Source organism: Saccopteryx leptura, chromosome 4, assembly GCF_036850995.1.
Source record: "Saccopteryx leptura isolate mSacLep1 chromosome 4, mSacLep1_pri_phased_curated, whole genome shotgun sequence".
Taxonomy (NCBI): Eukaryota; Metazoa; Chordata; class Mammalia; order Chiroptera; family Emballonuridae; genus Saccopteryx; species Saccopteryx leptura.
The window spans coordinates 109,871,826-109,888,992 of record NC_089506.1 but is presented as its reverse complement, the minus strand read 5'-3'; the positions used below and the strand labels follow the sequence as shown (position 1 = coordinate 109,888,992).

General features: G+C 39.1%; 1 protein-coding gene across 7 annotated transcripts in view; it reads left to right on the top strand.

Moving 5' to 3' along the window:
* The window catches only part of ZC3H13 (zinc finger CCCH-type containing 13), an 88,087-nt gene that overhangs the window by 55,802 nt on the left and 15,118 nt on the right, over window positions 1-17,167 (top strand). For 3 of the 7 annotated variants that reach the window (XM_066380977.1, XM_066380974.1, XM_066380975.1), the window contains 7 exons: window positions 958-1,146; window positions 5,147-5,230; window positions 5,581-6,154; window positions 8,519-8,622; window positions 8,939-10,120; window positions 10,716-11,231; window positions 15,416-15,568. In XM_066380977.1, coding sequence (XP_066237074.1) covers window positions 958-1,146; window positions 5,147-5,230; window positions 5,581-6,154; window positions 8,519-8,622; window positions 8,939-10,120; window positions 10,716-11,231; window positions 15,416-15,568 — 2,802 coding nt within the window. The remainder of the gene's footprint in view (window positions 1-957; window positions 1,147-5,146; window positions 5,231-5,580; window positions 6,155-8,518; window positions 8,623-8,938; window positions 10,121-10,715; window positions 11,232-15,415; window positions 15,569-17,167) is intronic. The other 4 variants (XM_066380979.1, XM_066380978.1, XM_066380981.1 and 1 more) reach the window with 4 other exon arrangements.

Genomic DNA, 17,167 nt, shown 5'->3' with positions numbered 1-17,167 from the left:
TAGCCACAGCCTAAATCACCTCCCCTGTTCTTAACCCCTGGCAACCACTAATATGTTCTCTGTCATATAATTGTTATTTCACAAATTGTTAAACAAATGGAATCGTGCTGTGTATGTCTTGTTGAAATTGGGTTTTTCATTAGCATAATTTCTTTGAGGTTTATCCAGGTTGTTCAATATATATATAGTTTGTTCCTTGTGCTAGCATTACATGGTCTGGTTGTACCATATCACCCATTGAAAGTATCTGGATCCTTTCCAGTTTGGGGCTATTACAAACAAGTCTTCTGTGAACATTAATTTCCCACATTATTTTAATGAAAAATTTTAGGTACCATTTACTGTCAACAAAGTCCTTGGTTCTGTATTAGAATGTTTTCACTATAAACTGTAATCAAAGCAATAATATACCATATTTTTCGCTCCTGATCATAAGACACATCTAAGGTTTTAAGGAGTAAAATAAGAAAAAAAATGTTCTGAACCAAACAGTGTGTTAAAATATTTAATAAAATACCGTATATTTCGCTCCATAAGATGCACGGGCCTTTTCCCTTCCACTTTTTGGGTGGGGGGAGTGTGTCTTATGGAGCAAAAAATACAATATATCCATATTTTTCATTGTTTCATATTTCTGTGAATCAGATATGAATCAATAGTTTTTATTTTTTATCTTGTTTTCGGGGTTAATTAAAATGTGTCTTCTTGCTTTATGATTTCATTATATGATGTTTTTTATGGGTGAGGGTGACTGAGACCTGACTTACCCAAGTCAGTCGTTAGACAATTTTGGTATTCTGACCCAACAGTTCATATTCTTTCAACAATGATTAACACACTTTGGAATTAAAGAAAAGAACACCTTTATTTGTATGTTTTTCATAGGAAAGATTGTGATTGATGAAACTTGTTGAATAAAGTGTATAGTAAACATTCGTGTGAATATCCTTTGTTTAGGAAGCCGAGGCACAAGAGCTTCTCAAATTGATAGTCACAGTAGTAGCAGCTATCATGAAAGCTGGGAAACTCGAAGTAGCTATCCTGAAAGAGAAAGATATCCTGAAAGAGACAGCAGAGATCAAACAAGGGATTCTTCCTTTGAGAGAAGACACGGAGAGAGAGACCGTCGTGACAACAGAGAAAGAGGTTTGTCAAGTGGAATATAAATAGTGACCAACATTAAGTGGGAGAATTTTTTTTTTAAGTTACCAATTTACTTTTCAGTATGTCTTTTAAGGCTTTTGCTTGTTGCCACATTTAAAATTATATTTACTTACATAATCTCTCGTTTGCATAGTTTAGGGGAGAGTATGTAAACAGCTAGCTACCTGCCAGTACCCATTTGGCAACAGAATAGGTACTGAGGTAACAGGTTCTTGCATACTGTGAGAACTGAGGTGCCCTGTGGTATGTCTTTCATCTTAACCAAATACCTCACAACCCTTTATAAAGTGTGGAGTTTGGTATTTCTGATTCAGGGGACAGTCAAACCTTCTCACCCGAGTATCCTGGCCACTCACTCACTAGCTGAAATAGCAGAGTGTTGTAGGACTGCTGGAGAGGAACAAGAAAAAAATGATAACTATAGGGCTGGGGTTGTTTGGAGAAACACTATTCATGTTCCTCCCTGAGAATTTATAATGTTTGCTTTAGCTAATTTTATGTTATGTATTTTAAGCTAAACATTTTCTGTTACTCTATTAGATCTCTTAAATCAATTTTGAAGCAAGATTACTAGAAGGCATTTAAGAAGGGTGATGAGTCCTTTCTTTAACAAGTTTTTACTGCCTGTATATATTAGGACCTTAAACATTTACGATTTTATGAAGATCTTTCTACCCTTGGCTGTTTACTAAAGTGAGGTTTGCTGATGCTGAGATTATATAGTAAAAACTTGATGGAGTAGGGAATTAATAACGATACTTCACAGTGAGCTGAATTGAAGAAGTGTATTGATATGGGAAGTACTGAGAAGAGAATGACTCTCTGAGGCACAGTGTACTCTGGAGAGCAGAGATGAGACAGGAGACACATCAGATCAGAGCTGGGTGTTCTTAGTTTGTTGGGGTAAGTGTAGGGCATTTGGGTTGAAAGATATGTATGAGTTCTTTAGTTACAGATGAGGCTAGAGTATATGTTCTGTATTCATATCTGAAATTATTTCTTCCCTAACACTAATTCACTTTACTCTGTTTAACACCATGTCCTGGTAATGCTTTTTTTAAATATCTTTTTTTCTCTAGTTTTATACCCTAGCTCAGGTTTTCCTCATGCATGCCTGAATTCAGTAGTAGCGTGTTTGGTTTCAGCTTTATATTTAGATCAACCACACATGCATTAAGTTGCCAAGAACTTGTTGCTTTATAAATATTCTCTGACAATATTCTTTATACTATTAAAAAGTTCTTTAAAGTCCTTTTTATCTTTACAGTATTTCTGTGAGTGTAGGTATAAGAAAGTTTGTTTTATAATTTAGGAGATTTGGGCTTTAAGAGAAGTGTAGTGACTTTTTCAGTATTACTGAGAAATAAGAAAGGTCCAGAGCTGGAACATAAACTTAGGTTTTCTGATTGTAAGCCCTGTTTGTTTGTTTGTTTGTTTATGTTAATGTAACTACTTCAGTAGATAGTGTATGATTAAGGAAGGCATATATTTTTAGGTTAATGATATATTCTACAAATGTTTACTGAGTTCTCATGCACTTTGCTAGGTTCTTGGAGTGTATAGCTCTTGTGCTTATAGAACATAATAGAGGTGAAGATAACCTCCCAAAATGAAGAATTATTCAGTTCTATTAAGGAAACAAACAAGAGACTCAAGTAGAAATAAAGGCTAAAAGAGAGACCTTTTTCTTTTATCTATATAGAATGTTTATGAAAAAATTTTGAGGAAATTGTATTTATGTAGAGGCATAAATGGAAGAGGAGAAGTTGGCATTGCAAAGATTGAGGGCAAAAACATTCCATGCAAAGGGAAGAGTATGTGCCAATTCCCTGAGATGGGAAAGCTTAATATGTCCTAGAGAATGAAAGAAGACCAGTGTTGACTCGAGTGTGGTGACTACTGAATTCTGTAGTAGCATTTGGTTTCAGTTTTATATTTAGGTCAGCCACATATGCATTGAGTTGCCAAGAACTCTGTTGCTTTATAAATATTCTCTGACTTGCCTGACCTGTGGTGGTGCAGTGGATACATCCTCGACCTGGAACACTGAGGCTGCCAGTTTGAAACCCTGGGCTTGCCTGCTCCCACATATGGGAGTTGATGCTTCCTGCTCCTCCCCCCCCCTTCTCTCTCTCTCTCTCTCTCTCTCTCTCTCTCTCTCTCTCTCTCTCCTCTCTGAAATGAATAAATAAATATTCTCTGACTTAATATTCTCAGCAGAGAGATGAAGGAGGGCTGAGAGTAGAGATGTGTCCAGGCGTCTTGTTCTGTGCTCAGTAATCAAAATCTTCCCATTAGTTCTTCATCGGCTAATGAGGGTTCAAATAGACAAAGTGTGATAAATGCTGCTACTATATAAAGTCCTATGAGAAGACAAATGAGCAAACAAAATTCTGAGGACATCCAAGAACCCTTCCTAAATAAGAGCCGTCTGAATTAGGGTCTGAATGATGGTCAGAGTTTGCCAACAGGAGCAATGGTAGAAACACTTTGCAAGTGCAGGCACATAGGACTAAAAGAAATGTGTTTTGTAAAGAATAGTAAAGAATTCTGAGGTTGGGCTAGAAGCATGCTGTAATTGGTAGGAAAGAAAAGACGCTAGGGAAGAGGATTGGTGAGAATTGATAGGCCAGGTTGTCAGGCCTATAAGTCAGGCTAAAAACTTTGGATTTAATTGCCTTTTCACTATCTATAACGGAACTGCTTTGAAGCAGCTGGGAGAACTAGAGTTTTCATCAAAAAGTATAAGAGAATCTGAGGAAGACGGAAGACCAAGGATACCAACCAGTTGTTAGACCTATTGATGACAGAGACATCTAAAAAGAGCTTATCAAAGTCTGGGTTAATATGAAATATGGGGATGGAGAGAGGAAATGGGAGAAAGAGAGTGATGTTAATGGTATTTTTATATGTCAAAAGGTAGTGTATCAGTAAAATAGTCTATTTCCTTCTGACTATAAGTTGTAGTGTTAAATTTGTTTCAGCTTTTTGGTAATCATTGTGACATTATCATGACACCCAAACTAGGAATTTAGACAGTCATAGAGGATTCTGGGAATCAAAAGTATAGTACCATAAAACCATTTTCAATTTAAGTTGGTTTCAGCCAGAGTAAAAAAGGGGTTAAGAGAACTGACTTGTAGTTATAATGTCCTATTTACCATATCTATGACTTTGGCAAATAAACTTCTAGACCATGATTTCTGTGTTTTTAAGAAGAAAAGGAGGAAGGGGCTGGACATAGTTTTGTTTTGTTTTAGCTTTAAATTTTTATGGACTTTTGTATCTATATAACTTTTGAAAAGTAAATAAGGATAATTCTTGTCTTTAATCTGTGGTGAGAAAGGAAATTCAAATTACTATATTGAACCCTTCCCTACAAATGTCCTAAAATTATGCTGCTTAATAAGTTGATGTTAGGTATGTCACTTGCAAATCTGTTGGCCATATTTTAATATGAGCTTTATAATTAACCGATAAATATTGTATAATATGAAAGTAAAAGCATCACAGTAACCTAGATCCTACCACAGCTAACTACTTTCAAAAATGGCTATCTCCATGGAAGAGTTTATGCCATTGTCATACATTTTTTGATCCCCAACTAATTTTCTCTGTGTTTATATAAACCATGTATAGAATATATATATATATAATGTGATAAGATTATCAGTTATTTTAAGCAAACAGCTCTTTATCTGACTAATCAGTTATATGATTAAATAACTTTTAATTTATCAGTAGTTAGTTACTAATTATAAACATACCACTAATATGAAACACTTCTTACATTTGACTATTTCAAGATTGCTAAGTGTCAGTACCCTTAATATTTCAGTTTATGTTAAATTGATAGAGCAGCAACAAATATTTGTTTTGGTCTACTATACTTTCCTCACATAATAGCTGCACTTTGCTGTGTATATATTTTTGCCTGAAATTAGAGGTGTGACTCACGAGGGAAATTTTTTTTTTCCTTCAGCTCCTATGTTCTACACCTCCTGCTGCCCCTATCCTTTGCCACCAGTGTTCTCAGGTCCTGCTGGGGGGACAGAGAAGATCAGAGGTGAAGGGTAGAGATGGCAGAAAGTGGGGTTGGAGCAGTGGGCTGGAGGTAGGGTAGGGAGCATGCAGAGCAAGATCAAAGGTGGATCAGTGGGTGGTGGGTGGGGATTGATGGGGAGCAGAAAACATGTTAGTTACAGGGCAAATAAAAATTACCTTTAAGGAAAAAAAAATTTTTTAATATCTAGGGGTGATTATTTGGATGATTAAATTAAAAGTAAAACTAGTATCTGATTTATATTTATTGCCACTGTGACCCTATACACAGACAAAATTTAAGATTTACCATACTGTCTTACCCATAGGTTACCTGTCAAATTAATCACTGACAAAACTTGATTTTCATTGTAGATCAAAGACCAAGCTCACCTATTCGACATCAGGGAAGGAATGACGAGCTTGAGCGTGATGAAAGAAGAGAGGAACGAAGAGTAGACAGAGTGGATGATAGGCGAGATGAACGGGCTAGAGAGAGAGACCGGGAACGGGAACGGGAACGAGACAGAGAGCGGGAGCGGGAGCGGGAACGGGAACGGGAGCGGGAGCGAGAGCGGGAGAGAGAAAAGGAAAGAGAGCTGGAAAGAGAGCGGGCTCGGGAACGGGAGCGGGAAAGAGAAAGGGAGAAAGAGAGAGATCGAGAGAGAGAAAGGGATCGTGACCATGATCGAGAGAGGGAAAGAGAGAGGGAGCGAGACAGAGAAAAAGAACGGGAGCGAGAGAGAGAAGAAAGGGAGAGGGAGAGAGAGCGGGAGCGGGAGAGAGAGCGGGAACGGGAACGAGAAAGAGCGAGAGAACGGGAGAAAGAGCGAGAGCGTCAGAGGGATTGGGAAGACAAAGACAAAGGACGAGAGGACCGCAGAGAGAAACGAGACGATGTCCGAGAAGACAGGAGCCTCAGGGACGGACACGATGAGAGAAAGTCAAGGTATGAATGAGTGCGGATCTGTTTTGTAAGTTGCATTTCAGTAAAGAATTTAAAATGTTTCATTTACTGCTTTTTAGTGTGCCCTATTATCTTTTTAATTCTTTTTTTCTGTCCACATTTTCCTGTATTTTAATTTTATTATAAATATATGGTATCTAAAGTTTTTTTATTGCCTGGAAAAAATAAGGTTTTTTTTATTCTCCTCTCTCTGTAGTTGCAGGGGACCCCAAACTTTTTACACAGGGGGCCAGTTCACTGTCCCTCAGACCGTTGGAGGGCCGCCACATACAGTGCGCCTCTCACTGACCACCAATGAAAGAGGTGCCCCTTCCGGAAGTGCGGCGAGGGGTGGGGGCCAGATAAATGGCCTCGGGGGTCACATGCACGGACCGTGGTTTGGGGATGTCTGAAGGGGATATAATTAACCGTTCTTATATAAGTTACATTTTTGCTGGCACATTGGCTCATTCACCTGCTACAGACTTGTTTTTAATAGGAAACCAACGTAAAAGTGATAGAATCATCAGACTTGTATCCCATCTCATCCATTTTATAACTAGTTAATGGAGTTGACTAGTTACCAAGATACAGTGCCTGTGCTATTCCTAATGATCCTTCATGAGTTCTGTGTACTAAACATCTGGAATTACTAGTCTCAGGCTTCTGAAGCATTCGCAGTATATCAGAGCTGCAGGCATTGTTACTTTATTGTAATGTATCAGTAATCTCTTGCGGTGAATTAAGCCACCCAGAAGTTAATACTTTAAAACAAGTTTTTTTGTTCTTGATTCTGTGGATTAGCAATTTTGGCTGGGCTCAGCAGAACAGTTCTGCTGGTCTCACTTGGGATCAGTCATGTTTCTACAGCCAATTATGGCCGTTAACTGGATCTGAATGACCCTAAATGGTCCCGCTCACATCTTGGCTGTTGGTTAGAGCAGTGGTCCCCAACCTTTTTTGGGCCACGGACTGGTTTAATGTCAGAAAGTATTTTCACGGACTGGCCTTTAGGGTGGGATGGATAAATGTATCACATGACCGAGACAAGCACGGATGTAACAGAGGGAATCTGGTCATTTTTAAAAAACAAAACATGGTTCAGACTTAAATATAAATAAAACAGAAATAATGTAAGTTATTTATTCTTTCTCTGCGGACCGATACCAAATTGCCCACTGACCAGTACCGGTCCATGGCCCAGGGGTTGGAGACCACTGGGTTAGGGCATCTCATTTCTCCTCCACATAACCTCTTATCCTCCAGTATTTAAATTCTGCTTTTACTATGATGTTGAAAACATACCAAGCAGGTAAAACAGAAGCCGCAAGGCATCTGGAGTCCTAATTTTCCAAACTTCCAGTGCCACCTTTACCACATTTTCTTGTAATAACTGGGCCAGCCCAGATTCAAAGACTGGGAAAGCATACTGCCTAATGATGGGAGATGGGAGACACCTCGGGTAATGAATTGCCCAGTCTTGGTTTGGGAATTATCATCTGAGGCCTCCTCCTTTTCCACCTGAATGCTCATTTATAAAAATGAGCTAGCAAGGAAATAACTATGTTGTAATATGTTTCTCAGTTTTGCACCATAATATTTATTAATAAACAATGTTAGTAAAAAAGTAGGTAGTCAAAATTTAACAAACATGTAGGAAAACAGAATAACTTAAGTATCTATAAATCACTACTCATTTAAAGTCCAACTAAAGAACAAGAAATGTAAATGAACATATGAATTATTTTATTAATATGTAACCAAGCAAGTAAGTGGTTTAGTTCTAAGAAGAGAAAAGGAACTAATTTTTATAAAACATGCCTGGCATGTAACTAACTTATTCCTCATTATAATTTGTTATGGATGCTCACCCCCCCCCCCCCCCATTTTCAGTTGAGAAAGCTAAAATTCAGTGACTTCAAGGAACCTACCTAAGGTTGCATAGTAAGTAACATGGCTGTAAGTTGAACTCATCTTTTTTACTCTAAGGCCAATAATTTTTTTGTTTGGTCCCCAACATGAGGTATATAAATGTAAATAGTTAAGTTTTAGTAAAGGATTCATGAATATATTGATTCCTCTGCTGTATGTTTCCACCTTGCAGTATCTATAGCTAGTGATTTTCAGTTGAGTGATTCTACTGTACATGTATAATAAAAAAGGAAGGTATGTTGCTGTGTATTTTAATTTCACAAATGAAGTGAAAAATTTTATTAAAGATGCCAAATACCCCTTGTATAATATAGCTCTGACAATGTAGCTATCCTACAATCATATGTCCTAGTTATAGTGAAGAAATAATAGTAAAAAGCATTGTAAAGAAATCTCACTTCCTGGAATTTTATAAATTACATTTGTCCAATTTAGGAAGCGCTATAGAAATGAAGGGAGCCCCAGCCCTCGTCAGTCACCTAAGCGGCGCCGAGAACATTCCCCCGACAGTGACAACTACAACAGTGGAGATGATAAAAGTGAGCAGTCTGTTTTCTGTGTGTCTATATTCATATTCATTTGTAACCAAGAGACCATTCTTTAACATTAGTAGGAAATAATGAATTAAGATTTAAAATTTTCTTGCTCTGCTGAATGTCTTGTGTAACTAAAGTATGTGTTAAAAATAGTATCACTGTCATTTCCTATTTGCAGTAAAACTGTATTTTTATTTTTTTCTAAAATTATTGACATTTTTCAAGTTTTGAAATGAAAGTAAAAGATTGGTTTATTATTATTTATCCATCACATGCAAGTTGGTTAACTTTGTGAAGTGTGATTACTTTTTTTGTGTAGATGAAAGACACAGGCTGTTGAGCCAGGTTGTGCGACCCGCAGACTCCCATTCTATCAGTCCATCACACTTCCCGGAAGACAGGCAGGGTAGGTGGAAGGAGGAAGATCGAAAACCAGAAAGAAAAGAGAGTTCCAGGCGCTATGAAGAGCAAGAGCTCAAAGAGAAAGTTTCGTCTGTAGACAAGCAGAGAGAACAGACAGAAATCATGGAAAGCTCAAGAATTCGGGCACAAGACATGATAGGACACCACCCTTCTGAAGACCATGACACATCTGAGGGACCTCATGATGAAAACAAGAGAAAAGCAAAAATCCCAAAGAAGCCTATTAAGAAAAAGAGAGAGGATGATGTTGGAATAGAGAGGGGTAACACAGAGACAGCATCTGAAGATAGTCAAGTATTTTCACCAAAAAAAGGACTGAAGAAGAAGAGTGTTGAAAAAAAGCATAAGCGATCCCGAGGTGATTCTGATATTTCAGATGAAGAAGCAGCCCAGCAGAGCAAGAGGAAGAGAGGCCCCCGGACTCCCCCTTTAACAGCCAAAGAGGAGTTGGTTGAAATTTCCAATGATAAGGATGTGCCTATAGAAGATCAGAGAAAAGAAGACACTGCGTTCAGTGACTGGTCTGATGAGGACGTGCCTGACCGAGCGGAAGTGACGGAACCCGAGCGCGCCCCCCCAGCGGCTGCTCCTGGAAGGACTCCTTCCCTGTCTTCCCTCCCTCCTCCTCCTCCCCCTTCAGCTGCTGCTGCGGCTGCTCCTGCTGTTCTTGCCACCTCTGCGCCTACTGTCAGCACCTGTGCCCCCACTGCCCCCACTTCTGCCCCCCTGGCCAGCACCAGTGAAGACTCACATAGAAAGTGCCACAAAACACGAGTGGAAAAAGCAGAGGTGCCTCATGTTGCTGTAGAAGATGCATTGCATCGTAAGCCAGTGGATCAGAAGAGGAGCAGCAGCCTGGGGAGCAACCGGAGCAACCGCAGTCATACGTCCGGGCGCCTCCGTTCCCCGTCCAACGATTCCGCCCATCGGAGTGGAGACGACCAGAGTGGTCGGAAGAGAGTGCTGCACAGTGGCTCAAGAGACCGAGAAAAAACTAAAAGCTTAGAGGTCTCGGGAGAGAGAAAGTCAAGGATTGATCAGTTAAAGCGAGGAGAACCCAGTCGAAGTACTTCTTCAGGTAAACATCGAATTATAGTCAAGCCAGTATTTCCTATGTTAGCATATTTATATAATTATAATTTTCAAGTAAATGCTAAATTAGTTACTTTACATGCTGTCCTAAATTTCAAGGAACTTAATGTAGAAGTTCATCCCTCCAAAATGTTACTTGTTAACACATACCAACATTATGATAAAGGTACATTCAGTGATGTCAGTCTGCTTAATATCAAAATTTTAGTGGTATTTTTTGGTGAAATGCCTAAAATTTTTACCTTTCTGGTCTTCCAGCAGCCAGGACATTTTCTTGACCACAGGAAAAAAAAGTAGGGGGACAGGAAGAGGTCATATAATTTACTGATTGGTTCTATCAGTGTTTACTTATTCTGTGTACTTCTTTGAAGATATTTTGTGGTTATAGTAGAAATAGACAGGAAATGTGTATTTATGTATTTTAAGTATCACTTTGAGAGGTCAGTTTTTTACTTATATGAATTCTTTGGATAACTGGTAGTAAATATAGAAAAAGAGACATTGTGAGCTTTAGAGGACCCTTAAATTAAATATTTCTATTTTATCACAGTAACTCTTTGTATATGATACATTTATTTTAGATCGCCAGGATTCAAGAAGCCATAGTTCAAGAAGAAGTTCTCCTGAGTCAGATCGACAGGTTCATTCCAGATCTGGGTCATTTGACAGCAGAGATAGGCTTCAGGAACGCGACCGGTATGAGCATGACAGAGAGCGGGAGAGAGAGAGGAGAGAGGCACGCCAGAAGGAGTGGGACCGAGATGCTGACAAAGACTGGTCACGGAGCAGGGACCGTGATAGGTTACGGGAACGGGAGAGAGAGCGAGACAAGAGGAGAGACTTGGACAGGGAAAGAGAGAGACTGATTTCTGATTCCATGGAAAGGGACAGGGACAGAGACAGAACTTTTGAGAGTTCTTCCCAAACGGAGTCTGTAAAACGCAATGAAGCAAAACTGGAGAGTGAGCATGAAAGAGACCTAGAAGGCACTCCCCGAGACTCCATCGCTTTGGATAAAGAAAGAATGGATAAAGATCTAGCCTTTGTACAGGGCTTTGAAGATATAAATAAAGCTGAGAGAAATGAGAGTCTGGAAGGTGAGTCACACCTTTTTGATGTTATACTGCTCCGTTCCTTTTCCAATTTCTTAGGAAATAATTTTCTTTTCAAAAGTAAACTACTGGCCTGACAGGTAGTGGCACAGTGGATAGAGCATTGACCTGGGACTCTGGGGACTCAGGTTCAAAACCTCGAAGTTGCCAGCTTGAGTGCGGGCTCATCGGCTTAAGCACAGGCTCACCAGCTTGAGCCCAAGATCGCTGGCTTTAGCAAGGGGTCACTGGCTCAGCTGGAGCCTCCTGGTCAAGGCACATATGAGAAGCAATCAATGAACAACTAAGGAGCCGCAACTACGGGTTGATGCTTATCGTTCTCCCTCCCTCCCTCCCTGCCTCCTTCCCTCTCTTTCTCTCTCTCTTTCTTAAACAAAATCAAACCAAAAAAAGGTAATCTACTGGTGTGTATATTGACTCCATTGCTGCATTGCTTTTTAGGGAAAATAAATTTTATAAAGCAAAGTCATATCATAATTTTAAAATGTGTTCCCCTGATTAGTGCTGTCAAGGCAGACTTGGTTCAGGTAAGCCTAAATGAAATAAAAGATAACATAGATACAGGGTCTGTAGATTTTTAAAAAAATAAAAATTCTATAAATTAAAGTGACTTTTTGATTCAAAGAGGGATTAAAAAACTATGACTGGTTCCTGTTTTCTGTGGCAGTTGAAGACAAATACATGAAGCAATACTACTACCTAAAACTGTATTTAGTGACTGATTGATATAGAATACTATAGTGTGTCCGTAAAGTCATGGTGCACTTTTGACTGGTTACAAGAAAGCAACAAAAGACGATAGAAATGTGAAATCTGCACCAAATAAAAGGAAAACTCTCCCAGTTTCATACCTATTCAATGCAGTTTGATGTGGGTTCACGCACAGATTTTTTAGGGCTCCTTAGGTAGCTATCCCGTGTAGCCTCTACAGACTCGTCACTGACTGATGGCCTACCAGAACGGGGTTTCTCCACCAAACTGCCGGTTTCCTTCAACTGCTTATCCCATCGAGTAATATTATTCCTATGTGGTGGCGCTTCATTATAAATGCGCCAATATTCATGTTGCACTTTGGTCATGGATTCAAATTTAGCGAGCCACAGAACACACTGAACTTTCCTCTGTACCGTCCACATCTCGACTGGCATGGCCATGGGCTGCTCCGCTGTATACACGGTGTTAGGTCATCATCTGCGCATGCGCACATGCTGCCACATCATCCTACAGAAACGAGGAGGGTTTTCCTTTATTTTGGTGCAGATTTCACATTTCTATCATCTTTTGTTGCTTTCCTGTGACCGGTCAAAAGTGCACCATGACTTGACGGACACACTGTATTTGTACTCCCCATTCCTAGAATGAGGAAGGAGCCCTGAGAAATTCACATCAGCCCTTCAGCTCACACAGATTCAGTCAGCCTCAGCTGTTGGGACGTTACTCTGTCCTTCACCCCTAACTGCCACGCAAACCGACTCATGCTTCTGAGTCGACGGGCTCCATTCTACAGCCTTTCTTGCACTTGCTTTTTCCCATTGTCTCAGACCTTTGAGACCTTTTTTCTCTTCTCTTTTTTTAGTCAAACTGCAAGTCCCAGTTTGTGGATTATTTCTTCTAAGAAGCCTACTCTTTAAAATTAACATGTACTGTGTTTACACATCTTTTATGGCACCCTGCACTCTGTTATAGTTCTTTTGTAATCCTTGGTGTTCTCTCCCCTCTACTGTACCTCTTTTTTAAAGGGCTGTAGCTTTTCATTTCTTTATCATAGATACTATATATACAAGGACACAGTGAATGGCAGATAAATGAAAATGTGTTTTGGCTGTACATACATAGCCTGCATTTTATCCTTTGATGAATTATAATCTATGTAACAATATTTACGACTCCCCTGAGAATTCTCCTGGAAATTTTGCCTCCATGGCACAGTCCATTCCTGATGTCAGAGCTTGCGTATACCATTGTTCTGATATAACCTGTCACTTCAAGCCCCCAGGAAACTTCTGAGATACCTAGTATATAAGCAGTAATATTTTAGTATTCTTTTTATTTGCCATATTGTAGCATTGGGTCCAGAGTAAAATTTACATTCTCTTAAAATTAAACATTCTTGCATCTTTTGGTTATCTGATTAAATATTCCAATATGGCATCTTGTATTTTTCTGAAGCTGGAAACGGAGGCAGTCAGACAGACTCCCGCATGCGCCTGACTGGGATCCACCCGGCATGCCCACCAGGGGGCGATGCTCTGCCCATCTGGGGCATTGCTCTGTTGCAACCAGAGCCATTCTAGTGCCTGAGGCAGAGGCCATGGAGCCACCCCCAGTGCCCGGGCCAACTTTGCTCCAATGGAGCCTTGGCTGCGGGAGGGGAAGAGAGGAAGGAGAGGGAGAGGGGTGGAGAAGCAGATGGGCGCTTCTCCTGTGTGCCCTGGCCGGGAATCGAACCCAGGACTCCTGCACGCCAGGCTGACGCTCTACCACTGAGCCAACCGGCCAGAGCTCCAATATGGCATCTTTTACATGTTTTTCCTACTTGACAAAAACACTCTACTTCAGTGTTCTTTAATTACATTTCCCTCTCAGTTTTGAGTTTTAAGTAGCATCAGTTTGTGCTCCATAGTCCTAATGAGGTATAACTTTCGGCATAATTAAATGTAAATGAACAAATTCTCTTGTGACTATTTTTCTAAACTATATTCTTCATTGGTTGTGGTCATTGATAACTTAGCATAAAAATTTATAGGTGAATTACCTAATGTGAGATGAAACATTTTATTCACTTAAAGTAGGAAAATGAGTTGGAGAAGCTTGAAAAATTAAAAAGCCTATCATATACACTTATATTTAAATATATATTTGCATAGTGAGGTTACTAAAATTGGTTACCATATAAGTGAATTGGTGAGAGAATGGGGAAATTATTATAAAATTTAATATAGAATAGAAAATTACTAGAACGACTAGAAACGTCTCATAGTTTATTATATTTGCTACAAATTTTTGTCTAAAAGCATACTGTTGCATTTTGAAAAGTAGTGTTGTAAACTCAGAAAAGATTATTGATAACTAATGATTAGAAATATTAAATGTACTCTAATTTTTGGATAATTTAAGTTTACATCTAACTCACTAGGAGACTAGGTGGTTAAGAAAAGTTGATAAAATAAAGAAGTAGAATATCTACCAGTGGTACTAATAAAAATGTGTTAAAATTGTATTACAGCATTCTTTATAAAATTATGTTCATTAATTAAATGATAACATTGGGATAGGGAAGATGAATTGGACAGTAGGGAAAATTAATGGCACATTTATTTATGGTACTTTTATTTGTTCGTTCATTCATTCATTCATTCATTCATTCCTTTAGTGAAAGCAGGGGAGGCAGACAGTCTCCTGCATGTGCCCTGACCAGGATCCACCTGGCACACCCACTAGGGGGTGATGCTCTGACCACCTGGGGCGTTGCTTCATGGCTCAGCAATGGAGCTCTTCTTAGCGCCTGAGGCGAAGGCCATGGAGCCATCCTCAGCACCCAGGGCCATGGCTGCAGGAGGAAGAAGGGAGGAGAGAGAGAGAGAGAGAGAGAAGGAGTAGGGTTGAAGAAGCAGATGGGCACTTCTCCTATGTGCCCTGACCGAGAATCAAACCTGGGACATCCACACACTGGGCCAACACGCACTTTTATATTTTTATCTCACTACTATAAAGTTCTTTATGTGAACTAAGTATTATGAGCTAAGATTTAAGTTTGAAATAAATGTTACTAATAAATTTGCAAGATTAAAAAAAATTAATGTTTAGGTAAAGAAATTAATGCATTCTTTGCAGATAGTAGATTTGTCTGGATTTACTTAATTTATGTAAAAAATTAACACCACATATTAATGTTAGTTTTTATTTCTCGTGCTTTAACTATAATTTTATAACCTATTTTGACATAGCTGTACATATTGTGCTTTTGCCATTAAAATTAAATTTGACTCATTGAATTTATTTTCTTTTGGAATTATCAAGTGTTTTTGATTAGTTAAAAAATGTCATTTTGTAGTAAAAAAAATGCTTTTTAAATTTTCATAGTGTGCACAGCCTCTACATCTTTAGTTTGACTTAGATGTTCTTTTTCCTACCTCTCTCTTTTATATTAAATTACCTTTTCTAACTAGCAGGAGATGACGAATCCAAGTTAGATGATGCTCATTCGTTAGGCTCTGGTGCTGGAGAAGGGTACGAGCCAATCAGTGACGACGAGCTGGATGAAATTCTGGCAGGTGACGCTGAGAAGAGGGAGGACCAACAGGATGAGGAGAAGATGCCAGGTAATCATTTGCAGAGGTGGTTTAACATTAATATTATGTATGATTTATTGTATGAAGGTATTTTTTGTTCTTTTTTAAGCTGTGAGAATTGATAAAAGGCAGTTATATTTTAATTAATGTTGAAAGGCCAGCAAATTGAAAAGCATAATCAGTAAAAATGCTGTGCTCATTTTTTTTATTATTTATTTTTTACTTTTTTATTTTTTCATGACAGAGACAGAGTCAGAGAGAGGGACAGACAGGCAGGAAGGGAGAGAAATGAGAAGCATCAATTCTTCGTTGTGGCTCCTTAGTTGTTCATTGATTGCTTTCTCATATGTACCTTGACTGGGGAGCTACAGCAGAGCGAGTGACCCCTTGTTCAAGCCAACGACCTTGAGCTCAAGCTGATGAGCCTCACTCAAACCTCGGGGTCTTGAACCTGGGTCCTCCGCATCCCAGTCTTGACACTCTATCCACTGCACCACCGCCTGATCAGGCGCTGTGCTCATTTTTAAGTAGACTTGCCAATGAATTGGGAAGGGCCTCATTTAAAATAGCAAAATTCTAAGATTTCCTTTCCAGAGTTTAAGATTCATATTTCATATAACTTGGAATCTAACCAAATCCTGATTATCTAGCAGTGTTCCGATGGGAGGTACATGGTACAGAGCTTCACAACTGTGATGTTGTAAACCAAGTTTTGAAATGACTGTGCAGAAATTTGTAATAGTTGAAATTATATTTGAACCCTAGTTAGATACCTCTTTTTTTCAATTTTCTAAATTCGGTAATTATTTTCATTTATAATACTTTATGCCTTAGCAGAGCTTACTCTACTGACTATATCACAATCACCCCAATTAGTCTGATTGTTAATAACAAATGTGGAGTATTTATTTTGTTTTTTCTTTTTATCATAGCATGTTTGCTTTGTCTGGGTGTATAGAATATTACATTTTATTTTGATTTAATTTGCAGTTATATTTCATGATTATTTTTCTACTAATGTAGAGAGTATGTATGATTGTTATCTTTGTCATTGGCAACTGTATTTCTAAATAGAGCATTATTTTATTAATTTCTTCAACTGGTCTTTGTCAATGGGTGGATGATCTGTTCTCAGTATTAGTAAGAGCAGCTGTACAATTTATAAAGTAATTTCATAATGAATTATTTGTGTCTGTACATGTGTATGCATGTGCACATAAACTACACTCCTAGATTTAATCTGTGAAAGGATTCTGATACCAAGTGTCATAGCATAAGACCTGTTATTGGTGAGATAGTAAGAGTTCTTTCTCTGGGATCTCACAAGCAATTGAATGAGGTTTTTTTTTTGGGGGGGGGTTGTATTTTTCTGAAGTTGGAAACGGGGAGGCAGTCAGACAGACTCCCACATGCACCTGGCCGGGATCCACCCGGCATGCCCACCAGGGGGCAATGCTCTGCCCATCTGGGGCATTGCTTTGTTGCAACCAGGGCCATTCTAGCACCTGAGGCAGAGGCCATGGAGCTGTCCTCAGCACCCGGGCCAACTTTGCTCCAGTGGAGCCTTGGCTGCAGGAGGGGAAGAGAGAGACAGAGAGGAAGGAGAAGGGGAGGGGCAGAGAAGCAGAT